General features: G+C 32.8%; 1 protein-coding gene across 1 annotated transcript; it reads left to right on the top strand.

Annotated features, from left to right (window-relative positions):
- Positions 1–4,078, top strand: LOC147398733 (S-adenosyl-L-methionine-dependent methyltransferases superfamily protein). The gene is made up of 8 exons (XM_086448017.1): positions 1–242; positions 354–467; positions 619–733; positions 858–952; positions 3,183–3,289; positions 3,398–3,512; positions 3,599–3,643; positions 3,781–4,078. Exons 1-8 carry the CDS (start codon positions 72–74, stop codon positions 3,850–3,852), a joined length of 834 nt encoding a protein of 277 aa, XP_086304143.1. The 5' UTR covers positions 1–71; the 3' UTR covers positions 3,853–4,078.
- Positions 4,079–17,485: the final 13,407 nt, after the last annotated feature.

The following is a 17,485-nucleotide window of genomic DNA, read 5'->3' as shown; positions in this document are numbered from 1 at the left end:
CCACTCCCAAGCTTGAAGGTTGTAAGTTGCCGAATACTCTCTTCTAAAACTCTCTCTTCAATTTCGCGGGAATGGAGAACAGGAAACGAAAGAGAACGAAACAAAGAGGGAGAGATCCGAAATCTTCAAACCAGAAAAAGAAGAATCTCTCTCAAGAAATCCACCAAAAATCATCTACTGAAGAGCTCGTCAAATCAAAGCGTAGGAAAATCGATGGTGGAAATTCCACCTTTCTTGACAAGGTTTTATAATCTAAACTTGCTGAGCTTCAGTTATTGAGATCGTTATCTTGGGTTTTGTTGTAGATTTTGTATTAAAGATCGTACATTTTTCATCTTTGTGTGGGAGTGCAGATGAGAGCTAGGTTATCGGGAGGCCATTTCAGGATGATAAACGAGAAGTTGTACACTTGTAAAGGAAACGAAGCACTTACTTTTTTCAAAGAAGATCCATCTCTATTTAATGTGGTAACGTTTCTGAATCTCTTGAACACATCAGTATCTATGTTAGAAATTTAGAATCAATCAATCTATTAATTTAATAGTGATTTTATAGTTTTATTGAGAGTTCTTAATATGAGGAGTTTAGTTTGTTTAATAAGTAATATGAGTCGTACAGTATCATACAGGATATCAGGAACAAATGTCACATTGGCCAGAGCAACCAGTTAATATAATCATCAAATGGCTTAAGGATCACGGTCCTTCTTTAACCGTCGCTGATTTTGGTTGTGGTAAGAATATAGATAGATTTTTATTGATTTTATTGTAATTTTTGATCGATGACAAGCTTATTGAGATATAAATCTCTTTTGGTTTGTATTTCTAACTTGTCCATCTTTTTTTTTGGTGTTCTAGGAGATGCACGGCTCGCTAGGAATGTGAAGAATAAAGTTTATTCCTTTGATCTTGTTGCAAATGACCCATCTGTTATTGCTTGTGACATGTCAAGTGTATGCACTTCTCTTTCAAAATACCTTGATTAGTTAATGATAACTGGTAGTTAATTAGCAGCTCTGTTTTGTTATTAGGATTCTTTTTCTTTGTTCATTGAGTATAACTGAACTTTTTTATGATAATTATAATTGTGATAAAATTTGAAAAGAAGGGAGAAGGTAAAACATGGAGGTTGGACCTCGAAAAAATAGGAAAAAAATAAGGTGGTTGAAGTTATCTTAAAGAATGGCATGCTCGACACCAAAGATCCACTAGCACTTAACCAACAAGGCCTAGTTCAACAATTTTCAACCTCTAATACCAATCCTCTTCTCATTGGGGACACAAACCTTCTCCATTCCTTTGAAATTATCTAAAACGCTTTTCAATGTTTAATCCCGGTCCTGGATATGGATTATCCTGCCCCCTGTTGTCAATGTCAATCTGCTCGTTTTTTACAGGAATCTAGTCATCCAAGTGACTAACCTTTTTGAGAGATTAAATTTTGAGCATGAATAGCCACATGTTTTGTTTGCCTTTCACATTAACAAATCGAGTATGGAGTAAGAATAGGGAGTAAGTACATACCATATGGATGAACTCAGCTTGACAACAATGTTCAATTTTTAGAAGGCTCACAATAAAACGTCATTGAGTAAACCCTCCCATGAATACATGGTTAGTAAAATGTATCATGCTTGTTTGTTGCATACCACTGTCATCAGATTTTATTTTATTTTTTGATAGATAAAAGGGAAAAGTACAAAAGAAAGGGAAGGTCCAACCCAAGAAAGAAACTTAGAAAAAAAAAACAAAGAGCTAAAGCTCAGAAATATTACAAATACTATCTTAGCAGACTAAGAAGTCCTCAAAGTACACTCCTTTAAACTCTTTGAAGATCTTACACCAAAAATAGAGTAACCCTAGAACCAATTAAACTAAATCTTGGTTTGATTGAGTCCTTCCTTAAAAAACTCAAGCATTTCTTTCTAACCAAATACTCCACGTAATTGCAGAAGGAGTTAAACTCCAAATCAACTTTTTTTTTTTTAAAAGCTCATCCCCAATTTAGGCCATCCGCTAAAGACTTTCCTTGCCTTCGTGCTATGCACAAGCAAGTGATTAGCCGTTTTTTTGTTTGACATGCACATATAACAAACATTTAGGCCACAAAAGTCTCTTCTCCTCGACTGATTGAGCATTACAATCCTTTCCCTCATAGCAGTCCAAACGAAAAAAAGCCACCTTTGGCCCCCACATAGCAACATAAGGGAAATTAGTGTCCCCACGCTTGTCCAAATCATTATAAAACTCTCTTACTGAGAACAAACCTTTACTATTGGGGGCCCAAATTCTCACTTCTTCTCCACTTGAACCTCCTGATGCTAAGTCAAGAATTCCCATCCACTCAGTGATTTCCGGTAACTCCCAATCATTCAATGACCTTCTAAGAACCAAATTTCATCCTTCATTACCTTGTTTCGACACACAAAAGCTTGCCACAAGAAGATTATTTTTTCTTGAAATTGCGCACAATGACGAAAATCTATCCTTCAACGGACCCACCACGCCCTCCCAAAATCTTACTTTATTCCCCCTTCCAACCTTAAACTTGACCCTCTTTCTATATTGAGGAAGAGTCTTAAAGATGCTTTTCCACACTACGCACAGGTAAGGATTATCCCACCCGAAAGTGTCCTCACCAAATTTAGCCGCTATCACTTTCTACCACAATCCTCCTTTTCGTTCCACTCTGAGCCTCCGAAGTCATTTCCCTAACAAAATCCCATTCAATCTTCCCAAATTCTTGAATCCGAGGCCCCCCAAACTCTTCACTGTGCTCACATTTCTCCAACTGACCAAATGCAACATGCTTTTTTTCCTTCCTTATCATACCAAAGAAATTTTTTGAACACCTTATCCAATCTCAATTCCACACTCCTAGGTATCGAGAAGAAAGAAAGGTAATAGATTGGAATGCTAAATAAAACACTCTTGATTCTTCTGCACGCTAAGATGTTAACTATTGGAGTGTGGTAAAAGAAAAATGGAATTTAAAACTTTGCTTTTGTACCCACCCTTTTGAGACGTTGTTTTCAAGTATTAAAGATAATATGAAGTCTAGATAGTGTTGTCTCTGAATATATCCATTTTCAAGTGTGTTGTGTGTGATTTTCTTCCAAGTAGACCATTATGCAAGTATTATACTATACACAAATGTTCAAATGCATTTGTTTCCCTTTGCAGACCCCCCTTGGCTCGTCATCAGTGGATGTTGCAGTGTTTTGTCTTTCTTTAATGGGAACAGACTTCCCAAGTTACCTACAAGAAGCTCACAGAGTTCTTAAATCATGGTGTGCATAAGATTTGGGAGTAATGCTTTTAGATCAATTGTGTTCGCACTACATTCCATGATAAAATCTCAGTTCCATTTCATGACTTGTCATATTGGCATGCTGCAGTGGCTGGCTTTTAATAGCAGAAGTGAAAAGCAGGTTTGATCCGAACACTGGAGGAGCAGACCCAACTAGGTTTTTGAAAGCTGTCTGCGAGCTTGGATTTACTTCTGTATCTAAGGTTACTAATACTAGTAGTATTCCTCATCAGCTAAAAAAAACTTGATGCTCTTGTATATGCTCTAATGGGTTCCATACTATGTGCAGGATTATTCAAATAAGATGTTTCTTTTGTTCTTTTTCAAGAAAAAGGTGAGAACTTAATTTTGTTATTCTTTGTTAAACTGAATAATCTTGGTTTACATTTGATTAATATTTTAATGTGATGGAGAGATATATTGACCATGGAGTTCCATGAATATGTCATCTTTCTTTGTTTCTCTTTGCAGGAGAAGCAAAGTTCAGGGAAGAAAGAAATTGAATGGCCTGAGCTAAAGCCATGTTTGTATAAGCGTCGTTGAGGGCAGAAGTGTACTGTTTCCTCTTAATTAGGGAGAAAAAGAGGGTAACATACATAGCTTACGGTTGCATGTGTATGTAAAAATCTTATAATAAGTAAAATATTTTAGTCAAACCAAGTTATCTCCAATGCGCTCTTGTCCAAATATCCCAAGTGATGATTGGTCAAGGCGCCTATACTGCATTAGTGATGATTCTAAAAGTTGAGTTGAAAAACCTTCTCTCTTTTACTGATTGTTCAAAAATAGGAACATTTATTAGATTGTTAGGGTGGTCAATGGATCAGTCGGGGATCATTTGCTAGGTCCACTTATTGTTAGTATAGGCAATGATTTGTGCACTTATCGATACTGGTCCCACAGGATTCATCCTCAAAATGAGGGGAATAATCTTACACTTGGAAGAAGCCTTCTTCCTTTCATCTCACATGGCCAATCAAATTGGCTTTTATTCAATTTTCAATGAGTGAAGCAAGATCTTCATTAATACATGAACTTTTCTAGTTTCTTATTCGATTCCAGGCCCAGCTGTGTTGTGGGTAAATGTTGGGTAACATCGAAAAGACCTGTAATTGGTGTTAGTGCTGTTAAACAATGATTTTGTTACAGAAGAAAAGTCAAGAATCATAATTGTTAATTCAGGGCTTGTTCTCAGAAGCTCAAGTAGCCTGGCCAGTGTGAAACAATGATGCAGAACCCAAAAGTGTTTCAATATGCCTTGTCACTTAATAAGGGTGAGTTCAGTAAACTTGAAAGGCAAACCAACTCTTTTGTGGTTTAGTCGGAAATAGTGGGAAGGGGAAACAGAAATACTCAGTCGACAGATTCGTCTTGGTATCATCTACCAACGAGACAGATTGACAAGTCATCTCAAATCCAACTTCTCTTAAAAGTCAGTCGGTTGTGTCATTCTTGAATGATACAACTCAAATAAATTGAAAAACTTGTCCGAGACGACTTGGTCTCATTCACGGATGAGACGTAAAAACTAAAACTATGTTGCTAAGAGCACCACCTAGTGCAGAAACTCAAGCCTGAGATGTCCGTCCACTACCTGGGCTTTGGTCCAGTCAGAAGCTCACAATGGATCCAATTTTCCATGCCCAACTCAAGCCCAAGCACACTACGGGCTGGGGCTATGAAATTACTATGCCCAACCTAGAAAGAATACCCCTAATTATTTAACTTAAGCCAAACACCTAGACGTGAATGGCTTGTTTGTATGGGTATGTTTTTTTTTTTTTTTGTTGTTGTTGTTTTCTTTCTGTCAATGTTTAGCATATGCCCAAGCCTGGAAAGAATACATGGGCCTAATAAGGGAATAATTGACATTATATGTAATATATAATGTAGTTTTAGAAACATTATAAATATTTTAGTATTATAACATGTGCCATTCAATATAATGCAAGTGTATTTTTATAATTTATATAATTAATATGGATTTAAATTTTTTGTAATTTTATTATTAACTATAATAGTTAAAAATTAAATATAATGTGAGCATTTATGGCAACGGAAAAAAATGTCACGATTTTTTTAATACTCAAAAGTAGGTCTATATTGCTACAGTAACTTATTTTTTTAGACGTAAATACGCTCACCTATAATTTCTCTAACAAACCCTTGAAAAATAATCTTCTAAATTATAATTTACTCCCTCGCAACATTTTTTAACCATCTAAATAGAGAGAGAGAGATTCATTCTTTACCAAATAGGCTCTAGATTTGGAGAACCATAGTGAACCATATAGAGTTACGTACTCTCGTGACGCCCGGTCTATAAAAGATTTTCACCTAAGGCAATTAATTTTCCTCTATTTCTATCATTAAAAAAAAAAAATCATTTATATATTCTTATAATCTTGACATATTTCTCATCCATACTTATTTAAATGGAAAGTAATAGTAAATTTTTTTTGGTTTCATGGAATTTTATGATTTTGTTCATAAAATTTATCACGACACTTCGTTGCTGGAATGTATTATAAAGTCAATGCTCAACTGTACCTGTTGTCGAGATTCGTTGTTGTGGACATTTTTCACTTCCAAAAATTTATGTTGGACAATTTTGTTGAGGTTCGACAATAAGTATCATTGAACCTCGACGTTATAATACATTCCAATGTCAGGTTCTACACTAGGTAAATTTCTTGAACAAAATCGTAAAAAATTCATGAAATTAATTTTTTTTTACTACCATTTTTCATTTTTATAACTATGGACGAGACATATATCTAGAGTATAAGAATATACAAATGATTTTAAAGAAATAAAAGTGAGCTACAAGGTCCATTGTTGTCCTCACCTTTTGGTAGGTTTTGGTATAGAGAACAGACTTCTCTTTATTTTGATGATATAAAATGTTGAAAGGGAGGGAATTACAATTTAGATGATTATTTTTAAGAATTTATTAGAGAAATTGAAGGTGAGGGTATTTCTATTCAAAAATATGAGTTACTATAGGAAATATCCCTATCTTGAGTATAAAAAAAGTGACCATTTTTTAACTATTACCATAAAGATACTGGAACTTTTATGCTAAATGTCCAAGATTTAATGTAATATGGGGGTATTTTTGAAATTTAGAATGGATGTAGACAATGCTTAGCATTAAAATGGTAAAGATAATAATCATATTATTGTAATGTGTAATCCAATATAGAACAAAAACATGTTAGACCAATGTGTTTATGTGGCAAAGAAAATTTATTTTTAGCGTCGTTATAATACGTCGTCCCCTTAGCCCCCATCACAGAACAATAGATCATTTGCCTCAGGATACCTAAGAAAGAGATTTATGGTTATGCATATCCTGAGGGAAAGGATCTACATTTTTATGATGGGGGCGTAGGGGAATGTGCCAGAAAATCATTACACTTATTTTTATGTATATTATATTTTTGTCCTCTCTTTTTTAATACTAAATTGTGCCAGAAAACCTAGTGGATCCGTTGGCCAATCCTAAAGTTATACCAACTAATAGTTGCCTCCAAGCATGCACGTGTATTTTCAAAGTGTAATGATTTTCTAACTACCCCTATGTCCTCATTACAAAATCGTAGAAAATTTGCCTTGGGATATGTATAATCATAAATCTTTGTCTTGTGTATCCGGAGGCAAATGATCTACTATTCTGTGATGGGGGGTGTATGTGAGAGAGGGCGTCATATTATCACGACTCATTTTCAACTGTACCCATATTTGCATATCCATTGCTCATGTTAATTGAATTGAATTGAATATGAGTCGTGATAGTCTGATGCTCATTTTTCGATGCTCCCTTCGCAGAATCGTAGATACCTTTGTTTTGGAATATACAAGGACAAAGATTTATGATTATGTGAGTTGTGAGGTCGGAGAGTGTAAAAAGAGTTATCACAATTCAATTGAATATTTCAATTGCTCATTCAGGAGCAAACAATTTGCCAAAAGCTGGTCAGGTAAAGAATCAAGTCTTTGGCTCATTATACTTCGCATGCATCTTGGCATGTCGCCTAGGTAAGAGGATGGCCCAACATTTGGGCCACCTTGATCATTCTATTCAGAAATATGAGCACTACCGCTCCTAACTAAGTAGACCAATCTGATGGTTTATCCAATTTGTTCGATATTTTACGAAGGACAAGTATAGTGGATTATGGGTCTAACAAACATTCTACCTCAATTAGTGGCCACCTTTAAGGATCAATCCCAGAAATTACCTAGTGCGTGTTAGGATTACTTTGGCACTCGAAGAAGATCAGATGCCTCGGTTCAGCCAAAAAAAAAAAAAAAAAAAATGTCTGTGAGGCAATACTCCATAACTGTGAATCTGTGATTCACAATAAACGCCTTGACTCGCTTACCTATCCAAAAGAAGACTGAGATTTTTCCATCCGATTGGTAACCATTTTTAATCTACACATTGGTTTTATAAATGACACTAAAATGCTAGTTTTGCGGATTTTTTTAATCCCAAACTAACCGTTTCAAGCATGTGACTTAGATGGAAAGAAATACACTAGTTTTGTAAGGATAACTAATGGAAGCATGTTTCTTAAAAGCAGATATTGATTGGTACATAGTTGTCATTATCATTTTTCACTAGCGGTGGACTGTGGATGATTATTAGTTCCATTCGAAAGCACCCAAACTTCAATTTTTTTGAAGAGTGGATTATTATTTTTATATGACGTGACAGTCTTTCATCCGTCAAAATTCATCACCTCATCACAAAGAACTGTAGGAAGAAAGTACTCCAAAGGATCCGCTCCCGGGCTTAAGCGAACCCCCAATTCAAGAATCAAGTTAAATGCACGCTTGTCTGTATCAAACTTTTTGGAATCATATGGAACCAATCCTTCAAAAGTGTGTTTTCTTTCTTGAAAAGGGAGTGATGAGCTCTTAACAATCTCTTATTGCACATTCAATTGGGCCCACTAATCATTTTGGAATCCATACATGGACTTATTTACAAACATTCAAATCTAGCCTCCCTTACCTTTTCTTTTTTTTTTTTTTTCTATTAAGCTTTAGTTCCTTTCAAAGGATAATCCAAAAATCTTACGTGCATCAAACATATTCCTTCTTCTGTATTAGAAAAAGAAAACAAATACATTAACAACGACGAAAGGACAAAAGACAACAATGGATGGAGCACGAGTTGTGATTTTCTGACTTGAAAATTTTCACTCAGTCTGTACATGACTGACATGGCTAGGGCACAGAATCATAGATCTTTTTCTTCGGGATACACAAGGAAAACGATTAATGATTTTGAACCCTTGTCACATCAGCCGATTACACATGGAGTGAAAAAATTTAGTCAAAAAAATCATTAGCGTTCAAAATATACTATCTTACATGATCTTCCCCAGCAATGTCAAGTTGAATTGTTTAAATCATTTAATCAAGAATGAATCAAATCATTTTAAGTCTATATTGATGGTAATTATTGTATTTTTCTTATTATGAGATGTATTAATAGTTGCTCAGGGCTAACATTTTTTTTACAACAAATATTCAAACTACAAGAAAATATTATAAAACTATATTGCTAAGATAATTCATGAGCTGATGAAGGACAGAAAATTATAGGATTAACCCATAAACTGATGATAATAGCATCACCGAATGGCTTCAGTAAAATATTAATGAAACATAAAAATTATTCCTGAAATATTTTTAGGATTATTAGTTAAAATTTTTTTGTGATTTATTTATGATGGGGGTGTCCCAATTTATGTTCGACTAAGGGATTGGAAGAGCCAGCATTGAAGCCAAGGCAAATGGGTCCCTCCCCCAAACACGTGCAACACCCGCACATCACACATACCGGTAAGTGGGTTGCGCCCTCGCAGGTGATCCCGAAGAAATACTGTCATACTAGATATCGAACTCATAACCTATGAGCTCTCCCTGCTTATTGGACCCGAAATTGCCATTGAAGGCACCCCAGGGAGTTACTTTTTGTGAATTATTGATTTAGGATAACACAATCTCTTTAGCAAATTATACAACAATTTACTTATCATGTGCCTACAGCTATTTAATAACTAAAAATATGGGATAAATTTAAAAAGGGTTAATTTAGATTTGAGCCATTCATGATTTTTCTTTAGAGAAATTCTATCGACACAACACTATTATTTTCAACACACCTATCCTTATGAAATTAAGTCGAAGCACCATTTCATGCGTTGAATATGACGAAATAGAGCATTCGATACATGTCATTTTAATTTCCAAGACATGCATTTGTTATTTTATAACCTAAGTAACTTGTGAGTTCATCACTGTTAAGTATTAATATGAGAGTTACTATTGCCACACTAACTTTTATTAACACCACAACAATTACGTGCAATTCTTTGGTGATTTACATAGGAATCAGTGAGACATTAGTAAAAGTTGGTGTGGCAATAGTAGTTCTCTTTAATCTATGCGTAGATTAAGACAAGCAATGATCCAAAATATACTAGTGTCCGAACTAGTCCAATTTGAAAAAAACATGAAAATTTGAATTTTCAAATTGAATTTAGATCTATCCCAATCCGATCCGAACATATTTCAATAATTTTATTATTATTATTCATAATGTCATATAAATACATGTAGGTAAAACATGTTAGTCTTTTAAATTTCCCTTTATATTTGTAGTAGGAAAATATATTTTAAAAAGTTTTGAAAATTAATAATTTGAAAATAAAGTATGTGATCAGATCGGTTTCATATTAAGAATGAAATAAAAGAAATTGGATTCTGTTCACATATTCATTAATCCATTCGGATTGGATACAACTTTAAAAAAAAAAAAAAAGGGATCGGAGTGGCCCTGATACAGTATCGAACCGATCCATTGGTGTTTTATTAGTAAAAGTTGATGTGTTGATAAAAGCTTTCTCTTTTTCATGCAAGGTTCAATCCAACGGTGGTAAACAAACGGAAGATGCTAAAATGACAAAAAGAATTTACTGCAATTCTCACAAGTCTGACGTCGGAAATGCACATAACCATAGATGTATTTTCTCGCGATACGAGTAAAAACCATCTACGGTTATGTGTATATGTTCACGTCAGAATTGTGAGAATCACAGTAAATCCTGTGTCACCCCAGCACAACTCTAAACGAACTTATGGGTATCTCATACCGCCTAACGTGGACAAAACTGAAATTTCGACAAACAAATCTTTGATTCCTGTTTTCGAGGGATTTGGAAAATAACTACACAACCACCAAAAAGTCAAACTTAAAATCATAACGAGTCTCTGCCATCAGATCCATCTCCATCAAATCAAGTAGTGTGACGTGGCAGACAACGGGACTATCAAAAAAGAAAAGAAAAGAAATTGAAAAGATACTTGTCTTTTCCCAAAGAAAATAAAAAGGTCGAGCTGCCGCCAATATATCGTAGCCGTCTATTTATGGACCAACAACACATCAAATGATTTTCGGCGGCACACATTCCTCAATGATTCTATCATCCTTTGAATATCTGTCGTCCTCTAGGCTCTGATTTCTGACCATTAGATGGTCCGGACAATCTAGAGGTTTGTACCTACGGATGAGATCTTCCCTCTCTTTACCTAACGTTTCTTCAAACTTTTCATATTTATTTTATATAATTATATTAATATTTCGAATATTTTATTGGGACACCAACTCTTACCTACAACATACCGATCCTTATGAGTCCATATTCAATTTGTTACCCACTTTTGCTAACAACATTTGTATGACTTGTACCCAAATTTCAAATGAAAATCTTAGTCAGGAGTATACCTCAGTGTGACGTGGATGTTAAAATCTCTTTGTGTTTATATATATATATATATATATATATATATATATCTTATTGTGAGTTTATCGTAGGGGTGCAACTTGGTTCAATTTAGTTCGATTTGAGGTCAAATTAAAATCGAATAGATCTTAGGTCAGTTTCATAAAATGTAAATTGGAATCGAACCAATTTGTCATATGATCAAAGCAATTTAAATCGAGGTAAGGTCAATTTGGTTCGATTCAGTTCTATGGGTTGTCAATTTCATAAAAATCTAATTGAATCAATATATTTTTAATAATAATAATAATAAATTAATATAAATATAAAATCTCATAAAATGAGTCATTAATCTATCCATCAATATTTTTTATATTAATTTTTTCAATAAATAAATAAATAAAGCAATGGTTTTTCATCAATAAAAGAAATTCAGTAATCCATCCATCCGAAAAATGTCATTAGTCTATTCATAAAAATAAAAAAAAAATAAAAAATCAATTCATTCATAAAAAATGTGAATAATTTATTAAATTAATTAATAATATTTATTTATAATTTTATTAAAGTAAGGATTCGGTTTTCGATTTTGTTTGGTTCTATACAAGGTATGAACTAAGAATCGAACCAAATTGGTTGGTTCTCTATTTTGTTAACCTGGAATTGAACCGAAGTTCATTATAAACCGAACTAAACCAATCCTAAGTTCTTGGTTCGGTTCAGTAGCATTGAACTTGGATAAATGGATATTTGGATCGGATAGGATGCATATTCATATTGAACCCAAAAAAATCTGGATAAAATACTTGTCTATAATTTTACTTGAATTCTTAATTAGATAAAGAAAATATACCCATATTCGAATAACTTGGGTTGGATGAGTCGAGCAAACAGAAATTATCTTATCTATTCACCATATAGTTTGGTGTGTTATAAGTTAAAATTGGTGTATTAATAAGATTTTCATCGATATTAATATGAGGTGATTTATGAACGGTACCCCTCCATGTTGATGAAAATATTACATATGCTCCCCTCTTTTTAAATTGTTGACATCCCTTTTGATCTAAAATTTATTCTCTAATAAATTAATGGAAAATATTGATCTAAATTCCATCATCTTCAACCGTTGGTGAAAAAAAAATTATGATCCAGAGAATTTTTTGGTAATTAACTCTCATAATGCAAATGGTCAAATCTGAATTGAATCTTATCGCTCTGTTTTCTTTCCTCGAAGTCAATTATCTTAAATTCCTTTTCTTAAAATTTTAGACAATATAAGATTGAATTGATTTTATATACTTCAATTTTTAATCTTAATAACAGGATTCTTTGAAAATTAAGAGTTAGTCTTATTGAAAATGATGTAATCAAAGTAAAATTGAATTAATTAAAAATAATGTACATCTTTACTATTATAATGCGAGAAGGCATAATAGAAGTGGTTCGACACCAAACTTTGAGTGGTCATAAATGCCCTCACTTTTATGTTTAAAGTTAATAAAGTCGGGGTCATGTAAGTAAAAAATACCAAAAAATTGCAACCTTAGAACCAAGTTGTTCGATTTTCAAAATTACAAAACATCTTTAATTAATATTTTAAATTATTAATAAGTCCTTATGACATATGTGCATTTGCCCATACCACCTTCAAAGTAGAGAATAAAAGACTTGAAGATGATGGATTTTAAGTTGAAAAAAAATTCTAATGATGAGATATAAGGACATTTAGGTTATTTTACTAATTTATAAGAAATGATCAAGTTCAAGGGGATGTCAACGGCTTGAAAACTTAAGAGGTAACACCAATATTTACTAAAAATTTATCGATAAAAAAAATTATTTATTTATATGTGTTTCGAGGAGTCATTAACAACTCAACACAATATCTTGAAAATGTGCCACGTGTCTTGATTATTAGTAAGAAGTGGACTTAAAAAAGCTCAATTGTAGTTGGATCCTTAAATACCTTTAATTTCGATTATAATGACCTTTGATTTCGACAAGAATGAAAGTTGATTACAGATGGATAAGATATATATATAATAATTTTAAACCATAATTAGTAAGTCGTTATTACAAATAGAATTAAATCTTTTTTACTTTATATGCTTACTGCTACTGGTTAGGTTATAGTGAGAAGTAGAAATCCAACCTCGAGAAGGGAAGAAGAAAGAAGTCTCCATCGTTTTTATGTTTTGGAAAGAAGCGCATTTTCTCCGCATTTTAATATGTAATAATTATTAATGATTGTTTATTTTTAGTTGGATGAATATTAGCTGTCTCATTTATTTCACAATTTGACTGTCTTCGATATATACTCAAGAAAATAATAATAAAATTTCATTAAATCATTACTAAAAGGTGGCATAAGCAAACACAAACTTATCTGAAGGGTTTATTTGTAATTTAAATATTAATTAATGGGTGATTTTTAAAAATTATATAATAGAAAAAATATTTTTTTAATTATAAAAATTAACCAACACGATTTCATTCCATGGGATTGCAATGTCTTGGTTGTTGACAAACATATCCTGATTGTATTAAGTTTAAATGTTATGGTGAGGGCATTTGTGAAATTCAAATTTTGGTGTCAAACCACTACTATTCTGCCTTCTTGATACTTTTGTTATTGTGAAAACCTACCCCCACATGTTAGTTGTAATTTCATTTTTTTACCGAAAAGACCCGCATTATATTAAATTTAAAAATAAAAATGATGGCATTTATGGCAACTTAGATTTAGGTATCAAACCACTTCTTTTTAATTTTTGGAGTTTTGGCGGGCTGCACGTACCATTCATTTGCACGTGTACAATATTAAATATACCACTTTATGTGGAGGGGCATTTAGGGACTCGAAGATCTGACTTGGGGAGTAAACCCATTCTCCCTTACATCTCATGCTAGCCCCTAGTCGATATGTCGAACCACTTGTACTTCGTCTTTTCTCGTTGTAATAATAAAGGTATTTAAAATGGGCATGCTTTACTGTCTATGTTGGACATTGGATCAATATTGAGTTGACCTGGCAGTGCATAGAGAATTGTTGATTTTCTAATTTGTATCTTAAGGAAATAAATCTATGGTTATTTGTGCACAGCCAAGTTAACCCAATGTTGGGCCCATTGTCCAACGCAAGTTGTGTAGCACAACTCCATTTAAATTACGCGATAATGACTTATTAAATTATAGGGACAAAGTCAACAGGCTCTTCGAAACAATCAACAAGACGAGCACGAGGCCCTATCCGAATATTTTTTAGGGATAATGACTGCAAAGGACTTTGTATTGAAAATATGTACCAAACAACCCTTAATAAAAAAAATAAGGTCAATTTAAGACCCATTTAGTAAAATATTAGTCTACTAAAGATCTTTTAAAGAAAAATTTTAAAGTAAAATACCTTAAATACCCTTTTTACAATTTGACAAAGATCAAGGGCATCGTGGTTTGATCCAGAGGTGACCTCTCTACATTTTGGTAAATATTTAAAACACCCTTATGTTAAAAAATAAATGAAATGCCACTTGTTTGATTTTTTTGGTAAATAATATTTTCGGGAAATATAAAAATAAATAATTTTCTTTATAAAAAGTTGTTTTTGAAATATTCATAAATTCAATATATAATTTTTTTTTATTCATTTCAGTCGACTTGTAATTTTTTGAGCTTTATTAATTCGGTGGGCATTTAAGTCAAGGTTTAAAATTATGTTTTAATGTTTTTAAAATTATTTAATAAATCTAATATACATAGACAAAATAAGTTTGATGATGATGATGACCATCCTCATCTCCATCTTCATGATCATCATCGTCATCACTTTCGTTACAATCATCGTCATCATCCCTGTGGGTCAAAAATGCTAGTTTTAGAAAGAGAAAACAAGAGTTTTTTTTTTTTTTTTTGTCATTTAAATCTTCTTTTATTGTCATTAATCTATAAGAGATGACCTTTGTAAAGGGGTTTCATTAATTTTAAAACATTAGATTTGTAAAACCCTGAGTTTTCGATTCGTATCTTGAGAAAAAATAAATAATATAATTAAGAAAAAATCTTGAAAGTAGGACTTAGGGATAGAACTTTAGGATGTTTCTAATCATTTTTAATGAAATCTGACCTCACCATTGGATTCAAAATGATCGGAAAATATACTTTAGCTTGTAAGCACGCTCAAATGCGAATCCGAACATAAAAGTTACAAAATCCTCGATTATCGAGTCGGATCAGGCTAAAATAATGACTTTTTGCTAAAGTAAGAATTTTTAAAATTTGATGAAACTATTGGGTTCGTAACGAAAAATTATAAAGAATGGACTACTTACTTATCAATTTTAAAGTCTAAAAAGTCGAATTATCGTCAAAAATGAAAACGACGTCAATTTTAGGGTCACATCGGGTCAAAAATGTAAATTTTTGTTAGAGATAGAATTTGTAGAAACTAACCACACCAGATCTAGAATGAAAAATTAGGTAAAATAAAGTATTCAATCATTACTTTTGGAGTCCGAACGATCAAGTTATCGTCGATCGAAATAATAGGCGAAATATCGATTTCATCCCAAGACTTATATAAATAAATTCTTTAATTTTTTTCATTATTCATCTTCCAAATTCGTCTAAAAATAGACAACGGTTTAAAAAAACAATATTCATTTTTTTCCGATTTTCTACCCCAAATCCATCGCAAGCGGCTCGTCGTCGACTTTCGACGCAAAAGGGAGAAACGTTCGCAATCTCGTTCTCTACAAAACTCACTCAATCTCTTTTCGTTTTACCTTCTTTTTCGTCCTGTATCGTAAAAAAAAATCGTATAAATATACGAGGGTTTCGCAACTTTGACCTCAGATTTCATCTATTTCGGAATCAAACTGTCCTCCGTCGTAGAAGGGAGAAAAGACGATGGTGTCGAGATCATCGAAACCACAAGGTTAGATTAGAAAATTCGCCATCTTGAAGTTTGAACTTTCTTGATTTACGTGTCGATTGCCTCGATTTCCTTGCACGTGCTTCAATTCCATCGCTTAGAGATTGTAAAGAACTCTCAATTTCTATAAGTAATCGTAGATTGTGAAAATTAAATTTAGGATTTTATTAAAAATTTGTAATGTGTTTCCAAAAATATAGAATTTTTTTGTTATTTCAAATTCACATCAGAACTTGCATATTTAATATGTTTAATTGCATTTTATAACAAATTATAGGTAGGTAGGATATTTCACCGGGTTATTTTCGCCAGTTGGGTTCTATGCACTACTCGGACCCTGTTTTGATATAAGTTTTATAATTTTCCAATGTTATTAATTAAAAAAAATAAATTTCATAATTGGAAGGAAAAATGATTTAATATTTAATGAACTTATATTGAGTTGATGAATATCAAAAAGTCGATATTTTGTTTGAGAGATTGAAAACTGTAAAATCGAAAATAGGGAAAAATGTATGAAACGGTAAAATGTTAAAGTCATACTCGAGGGTGATGTCTGCATTTTACATTATTGTGTTGTGTGTAGGTTGGTGAACGAATATCCGGGGATAATGTTACTGGTTGCATGTTTATTTACTTTCTGTTAGCGCGAGGCGCTGTTTACTTTTCCGTTCCATTATTTATTTTAAACCGAGTTGCTACAATTGCATGGTAGGAAACTGAATATCCATTCTCAACCTTGTATTGTTAATTCTCTTTTGTTTTCAAATGAAAATAATATATATATATATATAGCTATTTTATGAATTGTTAAAGAGTCTGTAAATGCCTGAAGGGATAGTGCGTCATATCATCTAAAGCGGTGTACTATCCTGGGATGTACGGTAGGGACCACCAAGTTCATACGTGATATAGGACGCGTATGAAAGTGGAGTCACAACTGGAATTCAGATTTATTCCTTTTTATCTTTACTAGTGAACTTGTAATGTAAAGGTGGTCGTATACAAATGGTTTGTATATTTGAGAATCACATGCACGCCTGATAGGCATAGACAAAGATGATTAGTCTGTGATCACTACCAATCTATAGTAGTTGAACGTTCTGACACATCAAAAAAAGACCCATTGCTTACGCTCACGTCAAACAGCTAGCCTAAACTGGATAAATGGTCCCACAAGTGTAATAAACAACGACTAGCCACAAAATCAAGAACTAATACTTTATTATGAAACATCATGTCCTGACTAGGAGCGATCCAGTCGTGAATCCCAACTCTCTAATTCCACTACTCCACCATTGTGTATTATGTATCTATTGTATTATTTTGATATTTAAAATGAAATGTATTTTTAATGTTTCCATTTGATCAATTAGATTTGTATAAAATGAAAATGTTATAGTAAGTACTGTTGATTGATGTAATGTGAGTTTAAAAATGT

This window comes from Akebia trifoliata, chromosome 7, assembly GCF_017979445.1.
Source record: "Akebia trifoliata isolate Shusen 1 chromosome 7, ASM1797944v1, whole genome shotgun sequence".
Taxonomy (NCBI): Eukaryota; Viridiplantae; Streptophyta; class Magnoliopsida; order Ranunculales; family Lardizabalaceae; genus Akebia; species Akebia trifoliata.
The sequence above is the reverse complement of the archived record's forward strand: the minus strand, read 5'-3'. Positions and strand labels throughout refer to the sequence as shown.

Bases quoted from the DNA above. Each gene is read 5' to 3' on its own strand.
- LOC147398733 (XM_086448017.1), top strand. From the start codon at position 72: ATGGAGAACAGGAAACGAAAGAGAACGAAACAAAGAGGGAGAGATCCG. The intron at 3,513-3,598 runs GTTACTAATACT...TACTATGTGCAG, and splicing joins GATTTACTTCTGTATCTAAG to GATTATTCAAATAAGATGTT. The intron at 3,644-3,780 runs GTGAGAACTTAA...TTCTCTTTGCAG, and splicing joins TGTTCTTTTTCAAGAAAAAG to GAGAAGCAAAGTTCAGGGAA.